At 43.1% G+C, this 12,546-nt stretch overlaps 1 protein-coding gene across 1 annotated transcript; it reads right to left on the reverse strand.

The window, feature by feature from the left end:
* Window positions 1-300: 300 nt before the first annotated feature.
* On the reverse strand, window positions 301-10,752 carry LOC117594400 (probable carboxypeptidase X1). Its single transcript, XM_034291795.1, is given in 14 exon segments — window positions 301-846; window positions 2,017-2,119; window positions 2,189-2,328; window positions 2,416-2,710; window positions 2,949-3,137; window positions 3,259-3,335; window positions 3,338-3,451; window positions 4,846-4,969; window positions 6,812-6,903; window positions 7,035-7,188; window positions 7,425-7,509; window positions 7,640-7,779; window positions 7,967-8,076; window positions 10,244-10,752. Coding segments are annotated over 14 exon segments (2,292 nt in total). The 5' UTR covers window positions 10,602-10,752; the 3' UTR covers window positions 301-535.
* Window positions 10,753-12,546: the final 1,794 nt, after the last annotated feature.

Genomic DNA, 12,546 nt, shown 5'->3' on the forward strand with positions numbered 1-12,546 from the left:
GAAATCTGATTAAGGTCACAGGGTTAAATGAGGTAGTATGTCTAACTGGGTGATTATGTTTAGGTGTTTTATCTATCCACCCAATAACAGAACCCAATAACAAGACATAGTATGTACATTGCTGTACATAAGTTCTAAAATAAATGGTTTAACCAAATACGTGGTGTTTTCTGTATTAACATATAAATGTACAACATTCTACAATAAAGGAAGACCAATGTCAAAATGGTGCCAGATGGAACAAAAACCTTCAAGCTTCAAAGTTTAAAAGTCTAAGTCAAATTTGTCTTGCATTTATTTGGTAAAATTGGATTATAATATGTAAATAAAAGCATATTTCTTTCAGCAATAAATCACTAAACCTTACCGGAAGGAAAATGCAATTCAGGAAAATGTCCCCATGACATTTCTTGTTCTGACCTTTAGTAGCCTCGCCCTAAAAAAACGCACACTCTGACTTATACCAGGAAGTTTCATCACAATGTAATAAAAGCATTTTCCAGACATTGTGTGTTGTGGTTGACAGAACTCGAGGTCAAGATCCCAGACTGCGTACCCTCCTGCTAGCAGCCGCACGCCTGCGGTTTATTGTTTTGGTGCTTGCTCTCAGCTTTCGCAGACGCAGCTGCCGCAGTCTAATCTGCAGGTCTTTGGGAGGCTTGATCCCCTTGGCCAGCATCTCCTTCAGCCTCTGTCTGGGGGTCTTGGTGAGGCGGAAGTCACACACGGTGGGGTAGTGGTCATACATAACCTGGCACCGGCGCGTGGACGGGTTGTAGCCCTCGGCGCTTGCGGTGACTTCATACTCTCCGGGGTTTAGCAGGCGCCAGTAGTCCCCATCAGCGACTGCGGTAGAGGGAGGTGACCATATTAATCCGGGTTAGCAGATTTCACCTCAGTTCAAACAAGGGGTTTTCATCAGTCTGCTGAGGATAGCTGGCTAATGCAACGTTCGGTATATAGAAACAAATACAGCGCTGACAGATATACTATTAAGCAATCGGTTGTCGAGAAGCCGTGTCTCTGTCCCTCCCTTTCTTTGCTCCGTGACGTAGTGAGAGCAAACGGAATTCAAAAAAGGGAGAACCCCTCAAATATATAATGTGGAAAATTGTAAAATAGAGACAATGATTTTATTTATCAAACCATTAGAACCCATGCACTACTACAGATTAAAAGGCTCACCTAAACAAACACTTCATTATGTTTCTAACCACTGCTTATGATGAACTGTATTTTCTCATTGAGCTCTTGTCACACGTTGACTTTCTTAAATACAATGTGACATTTATTGTTATACTTTACAACGATGTGGACATGTTCATGGTTCACCCAGAGTTGTTTCCACTGCAGAACCTAGACCAGTCCAACCTTAAATGTGATTGTGTTAACGCTAATTAGTCTTTACAAGATATAAGCTACGTGACATATTCTTGCAGTGCCCTCTAGAGGTAAACTTCTGTATTCGGGGTTCAAGCATTTTTAGGCACATTTCTCAGTTTTTCTGATTTTGCTGTTTTCAAATTGCTGGATAGATGTTTTAGGCTTCATATCAGGTAACCATATCATATAGACATCACAGTGCGAGTGATAAGCACCCATAAAACATAACGGTCAAATTGGGTCAAACACAGAAATGCCTCCAATAATTTGTCCACCATTCACTACCCCAAAGTGGATATTAGATCCACGTAACATAAAGCCTTAGTTCTGTGTATGCTCACCCTGACTCAGTTATGTCACCTATATCTTCCAGACAACGTCCCTGCTATCTATATCTCTGCCTGTGTTTAACCTGAAATACCCTAAATGCAGACGTGAACCACAATGCAATCGCATAAAGCCTCGATCACACCTGCAGCGTCAAAGCTTGCCGCTACAGCGGAAGTTCATTCATTACTAATGGAACGCTACGCTAGTCCATGACGCTGCTGAATTGGCATGCAGCCGCTCATAGACGCACGCAGCGATGCGTGTGACGATGCAGGTGACGATGCGTGTGGGCTGAGGCAGTACCTGATCTAACGTGGTGGTCGATGTCATCCACTTTGATCACAGCGTCCGCGATGCTGGCCTCCGTGTCTTTGTCTCTGACCACCCCCTTGATTCCTCTGTGGACCTGGGATATAAAGGCGTTCCAGAGTTAGGACTGCACCGGTTTAAACTGCGCTGGACGTTGGTGACGGACCTGCTCCATGTAGACCAGTAGAGACTCTCGGTTGTTCATCCACTCAGTGGGCAGCTCACTAGCATGGGGGAACTTGTCACAGGACAGCTCCACCGTCACGTCGAAGCAGTTGGTGTGCAGATAGCTGAAGTCATTCATGCCTGGAAAACAGAGGTTTCAGACTTAACAATCGTCTCTTGGTATTTAAACGCAACGTCCTCGAGGCGACAATAAAAGCAGTGTCTCACTTCCTGGAACTGTGTGCCAGTTGGCGCCGTTGATGATGTTGTTGTAGCGCTGGAAGTTTTCATTGTGACAGGGTCGGCGGTCGGGATTCGACATGGCCTGGTTGGTGCTGGCATACACTGTGGCCAGCCAGCAGAAGAAGCTATTATCGGGTGTGGGTGTGTCATCGCGGGGCGCCCAGTCTTCGGTCCTGTCGAAGGGGTAGGTGACCACCAGTTCCCCGCCGTGCAGGTTGGCGCTCAGTACGAATGGGATGTTCTGCATCCAGTTGATGACGGCGCGCGTCTCCAAGGCCACCTGGCATGGAGATGCACGGACACACTGATGACGCGGGGGGGATATTCCCTCGAACAGCCTCATGAGGACAATGGTTAACATTCTACGTCAGACCCTTATGAAATCCATTTACATAAGGATTACATAAGGGCACTGCTAAATGGCCAGTATGGATTTAGGAAGAAAACTTTTTTGTTTTCCGATATCTCTAAATCATACATTTGCCTAACGTGTGTGATTTTCCAGAACATCAACTCACAAATGCGTCCTCCGAAGTGTAATACTCTGGTATCGGGATGTAGTGGTTGATGAGCTTGGACTTATTATTATTCTGGAAGTCGTATTCTATAGCATCCCACATGACTTTGTTCAGGTCAGCAAAGTTGTGGTTCATGTCGATGCCTTCGTAGCTATAACGGCCAAGCGCCCACCCTGCCAACTCGGATCCCTGGGGTTAGAGGAGAGAGTGGAGGGTCAGAGGTTAACAGGCCCTCCACGATTGTTTGAGAAATACTACTTGTGCGCATCAACAGGCTATCTAAATAACATTCCAACATGCTTTCAGAGACCTTCTTGTAGGCCATTTCGTAACCGTCTGGGTTCATCGAAGGCAGCAGGTGGATGCGTGTCTCTTTGACCAGCCGGTGCGCTGGTCGCCCTGTTTGTATTCCTGGCAGATGTACTGCATAAGGTTAAGCAACAGCTCCCGGCCCAGAACTTCATTCCCATGCATTCCTGCTACATAGCGGAATTCAGGCTCACCTTAAGAGAAAGACAAAGCAGTTGTGTTATAACATAAGGCGGTGTCTCCAGGAATTGCGTGTCACTGAGCGTTTCGATAAGAATTGTGATTTACACTACCACCCTTGTCTTGAGACCCACCAGGTTGTAAAAAACATGTCTCGGGCCACTGGTGTGTTTGAGAGGTTAAGGTAGACAGATAATTTAAACTCAGGAAGAAGGTGTCATGTCTGAGGTGGGGGTTTCTTCCTGTTAGGAAAGTACTCTTTCATGCCATTGAGGTTTACCCTCATGTAATCCCTTGGCATAAAGCTCTGAAATCCAGCACATTCTCCTTAGGTTGTTATGCCTTTCAGAAAGTAATCTGAGAAAGAAGAGTTTTTGACCATTGAGTGTGAGTTATATAAAACCGCTGAACATATTAATTTAAAAAGATTGCATTTCAATGGTGTATTTTACTTGGCAAAAACAAGATTGGACTGAATCTAACACAACAACCAATACTGTACAAATATTTTTTGGCCTGGAAAATTACTCTCAGCTTCGGGAGAGCACAAATCGCGTCTGTTCCCATTCCCAAGGGGCTTCTATAGGTTCAGAGTGCAACGTTCCTGCAATGTTTTTCAACTTCCCATCTCAGATTCAGCACACACCCATTACCCCTTCAAAGCAGCAATCTGGGCAGAGTTGGATAGTGCTATATAATAACAAAAGATTGGTTATTCTTAAGGAAAATTATTTTGTGCCCTTCAAAGTCCTATGAAGTCAAAATGTGTAAATGGGTCCCTGAGAACTTGTAAGATACAAATATGTTGCTCCTTTCACACAACGCACAAGGGTTTTTTGCAAAGGCGCATTTCTGAGGGTATAAATCCACTGACTTGAGTTCACATTAAATTACTGGCACCTTAAAGTCTTAGCCAGTGGAACATTCAACTTAAAGCCTGGCTTGACCTCTGCCAAGGAAATTGGAGATTAACAACCAAATTGAATCAAGATGACAGAAAAAAAAACATTCAAAGCTTTTTATTCTCTTACGAAACAGGCAGCCAACAATTGCGTGTATATTTTAAAGCTAGTCACCCTACTTTACTTTCTCCTTAGATTACAGTGCAAATTGCAGTGCAAAGTCTGCCCAGTTCCCGGTCCACGGCATTCCTGGCTCCGTGTTCCATTGTTCTGGCGGCAAATGGTATGAGGGTCTGCCAGAGATAAGCTCAATGGGGGAAGGGCACGCTCAGTGACTCCACCCAGCTCATGCAGGTGACCCGCGGGCCTCCTGTTGTTGACGCCTGGTCTACTCACCCAGCTCATGCAGGTGACCCACGGGCCTCCTGTTGTTGACGCCTGGTCTACTCACCCAGCTCATGCAGGTGACCCACGGGCCTACTGTTGTTGACGCCTGGTCTACTCACCCAGCTCATGCTTTCCAGGGTTGTCTGATATCTCCATGACGTACATCTTCAGGCCCATATGGCTTTTCCCGATGCTGTAGATGCGTGTAATGTCAGGGCAGTCCTCAGTCACTGACTTCATGAGCTGAGGGACAGATTTTAATGGTTTTGAGCGTTATGGTGTTGTCTGTAGGCAGAAGACTTCCATTCCAGTGGAACCAAAGCTTGAGGCGGCCTACCAGACAACTAGACTGGTTTAATTCACGAAGCACCTGGAATAGTGATATGTTAAATGGATAGCTTGACCAGATTACAAAATGGTAGCCTTTCTGGTTCAAATCCCATGAGCCGAGAGACACATTTTAGAATTTGTGCCACAAATCCCAAAATGCTAGCATTTAGAAATCCTGAAAATAAACCAAAGCATGGAAATCTGTCCAAATGCTTCCATAGATTGGTGACAGAGTAAGGACACAGATGAGCCCTTTTGTTATTTGGATGGAGCTATCCCTTTAAATCATGATGGCCAGATTTACACCTAGCTCCTCACTAGGCAGTAGTAGCAGTGTGGTGTGAAGTAGGAATGAAAAAAAAGTTTATATTTGTTTTTGGTGAGACTGTGGGAGTGTGGGAGCTCTGACCACAAAAACCTCAGCTTCTTGGACAGGTTTACTGTGACAGTCACAGATCCCATACATGCCTGCAGTCCCTGATGCTACATTTTGAGTGAACAAGATCACAAAATCATAGTTGGTGTAATGGTCCCTTCCTGAAGGGGCCATTCCACTTCGTGTTTTCTGTGTGTCCTTGTCTTGTCCTTGTATGGTCTTTCCTGTTCTTGTTTCTGTTAAACGGCATATTCAGTTCACCTGTGTTTTAACCCCCACCTGTTTCTGTTCTCCTCGTTTCTCAGTGTATTTAGTTCAGCCCTTTTCTCCTTGTCCTTGTTGGTCATTGTGTGTGTATATGTTATGTACACCTGTCTGTGCTCCTGTGCTCCTGTGCCCCTGCCCCATTGGACTTATCGTAGTGCCCGGCACTCAGTTTAGTTTCTTCTTTATTTTTGTTTAATAAAAGGGGGAAACCCACGAACTTCTGCGCTTGCCTACGTCTCCATATCTACCATCGTGACAGTTGGTAGGAGCATTTCATGAGCAACATTATTTAATTAAACATTAAACAATAGTAACAATGTCATAACCAATATTAAAAGTTAAAAAAAATTGTAAGTTTGGGAATTACAGTGGTAATGAATTATCTATCTAGAAACAATTACTACAATTACTAGTAATAATAATAACAAACAAGATTTCCCAGAATATTATTCCACTACTAAATATGTTTATAATATTTTATAATATTTATATGAAACCTACATTTATTTATATTTAATTTCACAGAAAGTAATCCAAGTAATCATTTAAATGAAGCCAGAATTTAATTATAGACAGTCTATAACACAAAGTGATTAGATCAATTAGAAGCAACAGACACATATTATATATAATGACTAACAAAGCACACTTCTTTGACATTAGAACTTAATTTCTCAGCTCCTGGTTAGCATAAAGATGAACCAAAGACACAGTACTCCTATGTGATTGGCCGCGGAAGATGTTTTGATCTGAGGGTGCTGACAGATGGATAACACGTGCCCATCAGTTGAGGTCAAACAGAAAGTGAATTTCATAGTTTTCTCTATATATTCATATTTCATTTATATATTTGTATCTATATAAAAATATTATCCACCGACCTCAAGAATGTTACTGAATGAAACATTGGGGACATGACCCTAGTTTGGGAACCCCTGCTTTACAGCATTGGCAGCGCCATTGAGAGCTTCTACCATTTCTGTTTAATCAGCTGGGTGGAACTTCCTGTTGGAATAATTGGTATGTACCCAGTGTTTCTCTACATAGAACTTCATCCATGTACCATCTAAAGAACCCCAACAAGCCAACTGGTTTTCCACTTCATGCCTTACTTTCCTCATCTCCTTATAGTTGTGATGTCTGAAGTCCAACTTGTCGTGGGAGCTTTGCTCCGTCTGCTGCCAAGCATAGATGTTGTTGGGATCTACAGGAAGGACAAGGGCACAACAGAACCGAGAAATGCAGAAAGAGATGTAATGATAACGTTTGACTTGCGGTCCAGAGTGTCATTACCGAACTCCACGGTTTTGACAAGGTTTGATGGTTGTGACAGACCAGGTAGTTTGCAGCCCAGGACTTCGGCTCTCAGACAGACGGTTCCGTTCTCGTGCCAGGTCTGAGGATTGATGCGGATGTAACGTGCCACGGTTGATGACTCGTTAAACAGGGCCAACACTGGGGTTTCAGTGTCCTGGTTCCCCTGGAAAATCTACAGCACAAGAACAGTGATGGGGCTGAGGGGTCAGCTTGTCAACAGCCACAGTCTCCACTGCAATTGTGTTAGTAGGCAAGGATCAGCACGCAATCTGACAACTGGGTCATGAGGAACTTTCCATTACAACAGTAAGGTATTTAGTAGATTAACATGTGGAAGACTGTGTTTGGATGTCGTAGTGATTGAAAAAAGCCAATAGATAATGGGTTCTATGCGACATGTCAACTCACCGCCTCTTCAGATCCGTTCATAGCCGACTTCCAGACCAGCGTGTCATTACTGAACTGTACCTTGAAAGTCTCCACGAAGTTCCAGCTGTCAGAGGACGACATGGAGCAACTCAGCAATGTCCATACAGTGTGGTTGGGTCACTAGGCAAATGCGCCAAATTAATATTGCGCCTTCACAGAGGGTGCCTGGTGAATGCGTGGAGACCGCCACCGACCTCCAGATGGAACTGCGCCCCTGGAGGATGACCCCGGTGAAGCGGGTGGGTCGCAGGGCGTCCACCTCCAGCCACTGTTTCTTGTCCTCATATTGGGCACACCAGGCCCCATCATATATATCTCCATCCTCTAGTCCCGACTACTGAGACAGAGAGACTTTATTCACAGAGGTTTTGCCGGTTGAAACACAAGATATGGAGGTGGTTATCACAGAACAATACAGGGGCATAATGAAAACAATTGCGGCTCCATTTGCCTTTACTTTGGTACTAATGGCGCTGTGTTTCATGACGCTGACCAGAGACTCCTATACTAACTGACCCGACCTGGATGTTGAGTCGACCTCGGTGAGGGCCGAGCCCACGGCGCTTGTAGGACGAGGCTCTCAGCTGCGTGTCCTTCACCCTGAGAGACTCCAGCCCCAGAGGAGGGCACTCTGACAGACACAGGGGACATCAAGGTCACACAACGGCAGAATACTTGACTTGCAGTGGAGCGTCATCAAAACCACTTCTCTCAGCACGACACGTTCATTGGAATTACACGCTTCATTTAAAAAGGAGCAGCGGTTGGAGGGAGACAGAGAGACTGCATGCACACACGTACAATTCGAAAAGACGTTTTAGCACAAGAGACAATGAGAGTGAAGGTTTGAGAAGGGATTGTGAGAAGCAGAGCGGAAGCCTGAGGGAAGGAGGACGACCTCCTCCGTTTCTACTGCATTTCCATGTGAAGAGCACACAGGAGTTTATTGTCTGATGAGCCTGTTTGGCTGGCCATTTAGACTCTGGTCCCTGTGCCCGGCCAGGGCTGGTAGGCGTCTCTCTCAAGACCCTAATACCCTGTTGCCTTAGAAGCCTGCTGGATCTCTTAACTGGGTTCATTGTGACACAGAGCTGCTTTGAGAGATTACTGCTACTGAATATTTGTCAATAGTACTCTATATTCTGTCTCTCTGACAAATCAAGTATGTAATTGATCCAGTGAAAAAGTGAAGTGAAGCCATGAGACAGAACACGTGAACAATGATTTTGTTTTATTTATTAAAATGCTGTTCTCGCTCCCCCTTTGACAATTGGACGAACGTGATTACTCAACGGTTCCTAAAGAGCTCACAATGTTCAGAGAGCAGTGGAAAAATCGAATAAGCTTTTTATTTCTAACCTCAAGAATTGGAATTGTTTCAATAACCGTGGAAACAGTCACAGACGATATCCATTTTCCGTAGACAGTCATTACATCGAACTATCAGATATGTCTCCATTATTCATTGTGAAAAGCTACTAATGCACTGAATCATGAACATGACCTTTTTCGAAAAATAAAACCTAAATGGCCTCTACTTGGAGTGCTCTGCTCTCCTGCTTTGAGTCCTGTCTTCCCCTCTCACCCTCTGGCATATACAAGCACTTCCTGTTCGGCTCCAAGATATATCTCCCCTTATGGCCTCATTTCGGGTCTATTCCTGACATATTTCCCATTTAAAAACAGATCAGGGGTATCAGCCCCCTCCCCCACGGGTCAAGATCACGGAGTAGATACCCACAGGACAAGGTTTCTGTGCAGCACTGAGCAGGAAAAAAAAGTTACAGGGCAATTGAGAAAGAGTGAAATGGAAATCGAGCGAGAATGGCAGAGACAGAGTGGGTAAGATGTAGGCTACTGCAGATGAAAAAGTTGCAGCGGAGAACACATTCAAGCACGAGCAACAATTTAAGCCAGGGCATATTTTGTTCGGCTCTTTAAGCTCGATGGCTATTCAATGTCAAGCATGGCTGTGACATGAGTTGTCGATGGCGTTTTGCATTTCATAGACGAAATGGAAATGTACACCGTCTTGTCAACGAGACAGTATGTCAATGATTAGGGAATCCCCGTTCTCATACTGTAAGCCGATGCGGCTTGTTCCCCATACATACGTCCGACTGGCTTCCCTGGCAGCGACGGGTGTCCGGTAATTTTTTTAACCACCTTGGGCTTGTGCATCTTAGTCGACAGTTTGGGTTTCTTGACTTCCTTCCGTATCTTTTTTGGCCTCTTTTCTGCCATATTACTCCTGGTGGAGCGCTTGGCTACAGTACAAAGGGCAAACCCATCTCATGAACACACAGTCCATGAGAAATGTGACAGTAGGATGTCAGTCGTAAAGACTACAGTCTAACTGTAAAGACCAGCGCTGTCTGATGACCCGTGTCGACGAAATATCTGGTTCCTATCATCAACCCATAGCCCCCATCTAAAAACTACACCACACGGAATTGGGAATGTACAAGACCACAGCTACGGAGCATGGACAGAACCAACCCCTGTCACTAAAGTTTTCCCTGGTGTTAATCTTTTGTTGATGTTAATATTCCCTTTCGTTTTTAATATTTTCCCTTTCGAGGTTAAATTTAAGGACCTGATGGACCACATCAGCGGTGTCCTTTTTCCAAATGTCAGAAATATTTGCAAAAATAATTACACTTGAAAGACAGACGAGAATTTGAAAACATCTTCAACAATGTTAACACATCGGAACATAATTAACAATAAGTACCGTTTTTAAAAAAAATATTACAGTACAGTTGACCAGATTTAACATCGCCAAATTCAACGCTCACCTAATTCAAGTGGTTCATCCTCAAACTCTTTTTTCCATAATCTTTTTTCCACGTTCTTGTCAATGCCTTCATTCAAATCTTCAGTGTTAAAACTGTAGTTGGTGCTCGTTTGAGGTGGTCTAGTTGTCCGCAACTTTTCGGTAGTTGCAGATGTCAGTCTGACGGCGGGTGCACTGGTGCTGTTATTGCTCGGGGTGATATTTGGCTTAGTTGCAGAGTCTCGTCTCTTTGTCGGAGTAATACTTTCAGTTGTATTATAATCCACACCTGAAGGTGTGCCACTGTCTGACGAAACGAAGCTATATGATACACATATCAAAAACGTTAAAACAATGCTCAAGTGTAGTGGTAGTGCCATTATTGTCCCTTCAGATTTTCCAGGTGAATATCGAACATTTAAACGTCCCCCACTCAACACGAAGGGACACTGCTACTCCCAATACCCACAGACTTACAAAACAAGGTTCCCTTAAACACTGTGTTGCGCATGTATAAGTAAACGGTACCGCGCTGCCTATAACGTTGCTGGTCCAGAACGAAAAAAAAAACTGCATAATAAGAGCCTGTTTTATAAAACGTCACTTTTAAAACGCGTCATGGTTCAATATTTATTGTTTGACAACTATTTCAAGCAGGGATGTGCAGGCTACTTCTATGTCAGTAACCTACAAATTAGTAATTGTCTTTCCAACCAGTATGTTTCTATCTGGCACTATTCAGATGTCCAATAACGTATCTATATTATGGAATTAACAGAGTAATACCGACGTCCGACATATTTATGGGCATGTGCTTCCATGTAGTGGTATTGATTGAGTATTACAACTAGAAAAAAGCTGAAACTGGTGTAGCAAAAAAGGCTTTCAAGAAACACAGTTTCAAAAAATCTCGGAATCAGATATACATTTGTTTTAAATAATAAACCAATACGAACTATGCATCCAACGACCTCACCGAACTAAGTATTATTTAGATTTAATAGATGTGATTTTTTCATAACACGTTTTTATGCCTGTCTTTGTAGCATGACAGCTGAGCATTACTACATCTCACTGTAGGATGTTTCCTTTTTCCGAGGACGGCCATACTAATGTCGTTTTTTCGTTTGTTTGCTGTAAATGTAACTAGCCGACATATATTGTCATGTCTTTATTTATTTATATGATTTTTAATTGCCTACCACCGTTGCTTTTTTTCAATTAGCCTAGTTTATTACACTAATTTACATTTTACAGTTAATCTAACCACAGTTTCGGTTCCAATCCAAGCACCAGTGCGGTTTAACTATGTCCAGGTGCTTACATTTGTTGGTTTCTATCAATCAAAGGTCGTTTGGCAGCTCTTCAAAATGGGCTGTTTTGTCACGGAGGTAAAAAGTTTAATTGTAGACATGAAGTCCCCAAGAGGAGACCCAGTAAATCTCCCACGTGGCCCTGGTAATGTTCTTTCCCTCCCGGACCATCTTACTTACTGTGAGTGTGGGGGCCAAACTTCGGGTTTGTCCTCTACCTGGCAAATGTAGTACTGTTTCACAGGTTTTGGACTAATTAATTAATGTCCCAATAGTGCTAAGTGGTATATTTCGGTTTTTAGCTATTATATAAAAAACATTTATCTTTTCATTTGTAAGTTCTTCGGTTTTGTCATGGTGATATATTATGAAGGGATTTGACATGTGTGTTAACAGTAAAATAGGAGAACATTAACTACCACAGCACAGTATCTTAAGACTGGGATCTTCTTAAATACATGTAATGTTAATTCAGATTACATTTCGTTGGATTTTATTCATATGTCTGTAGTGGATCTGGGTGGGTCAATAATTTGGACACCGATTGTTTTTAGAAAACAATATATTACTTGCTAAAAATATACGTTTTAGGAAGTCATATTATTAAAAGAATATATAATATACTTTTCCCATGCTTTAGCATAACATATAGTTAATCGCCAGTGTTGTGTATTCAATACTCTTTTGCTCATTTAATAAAAGGTGCCAATCATTTTGTTGGTGCCAGCACGGTCTTGTGAGTAGGCCGCTGTCCACGGTCCTTAATTGGCTACACAGCACAGCTGAGATTTCGCGCCAGTCTGTCACCTCAAATACAAACTGGACTGTGTAGATGGAGTGTAGATGGAGGTACTACCAAAATGCAAGAAACACCTTACCGGAATTTCTGGAAATGTTTCCGGATTTTGGCAAACCAACTATAATTAAATGGTATATCAAAGGCTACATTGGTTTGTTTAGCAAGTTGCCAAAACAAAACAAAAACTGCCAAAACATTTTATTTTCACCCGAC

The sequence above is a fragment of the Esox lucius genome, chromosome 4, assembly GCF_011004845.1.
Source record: "Esox lucius isolate fEsoLuc1 chromosome 4, fEsoLuc1.pri, whole genome shotgun sequence".
NCBI lineage: Eukaryota > Metazoa > Chordata > Actinopteri > Esociformes > Esocidae > Esox > Esox lucius.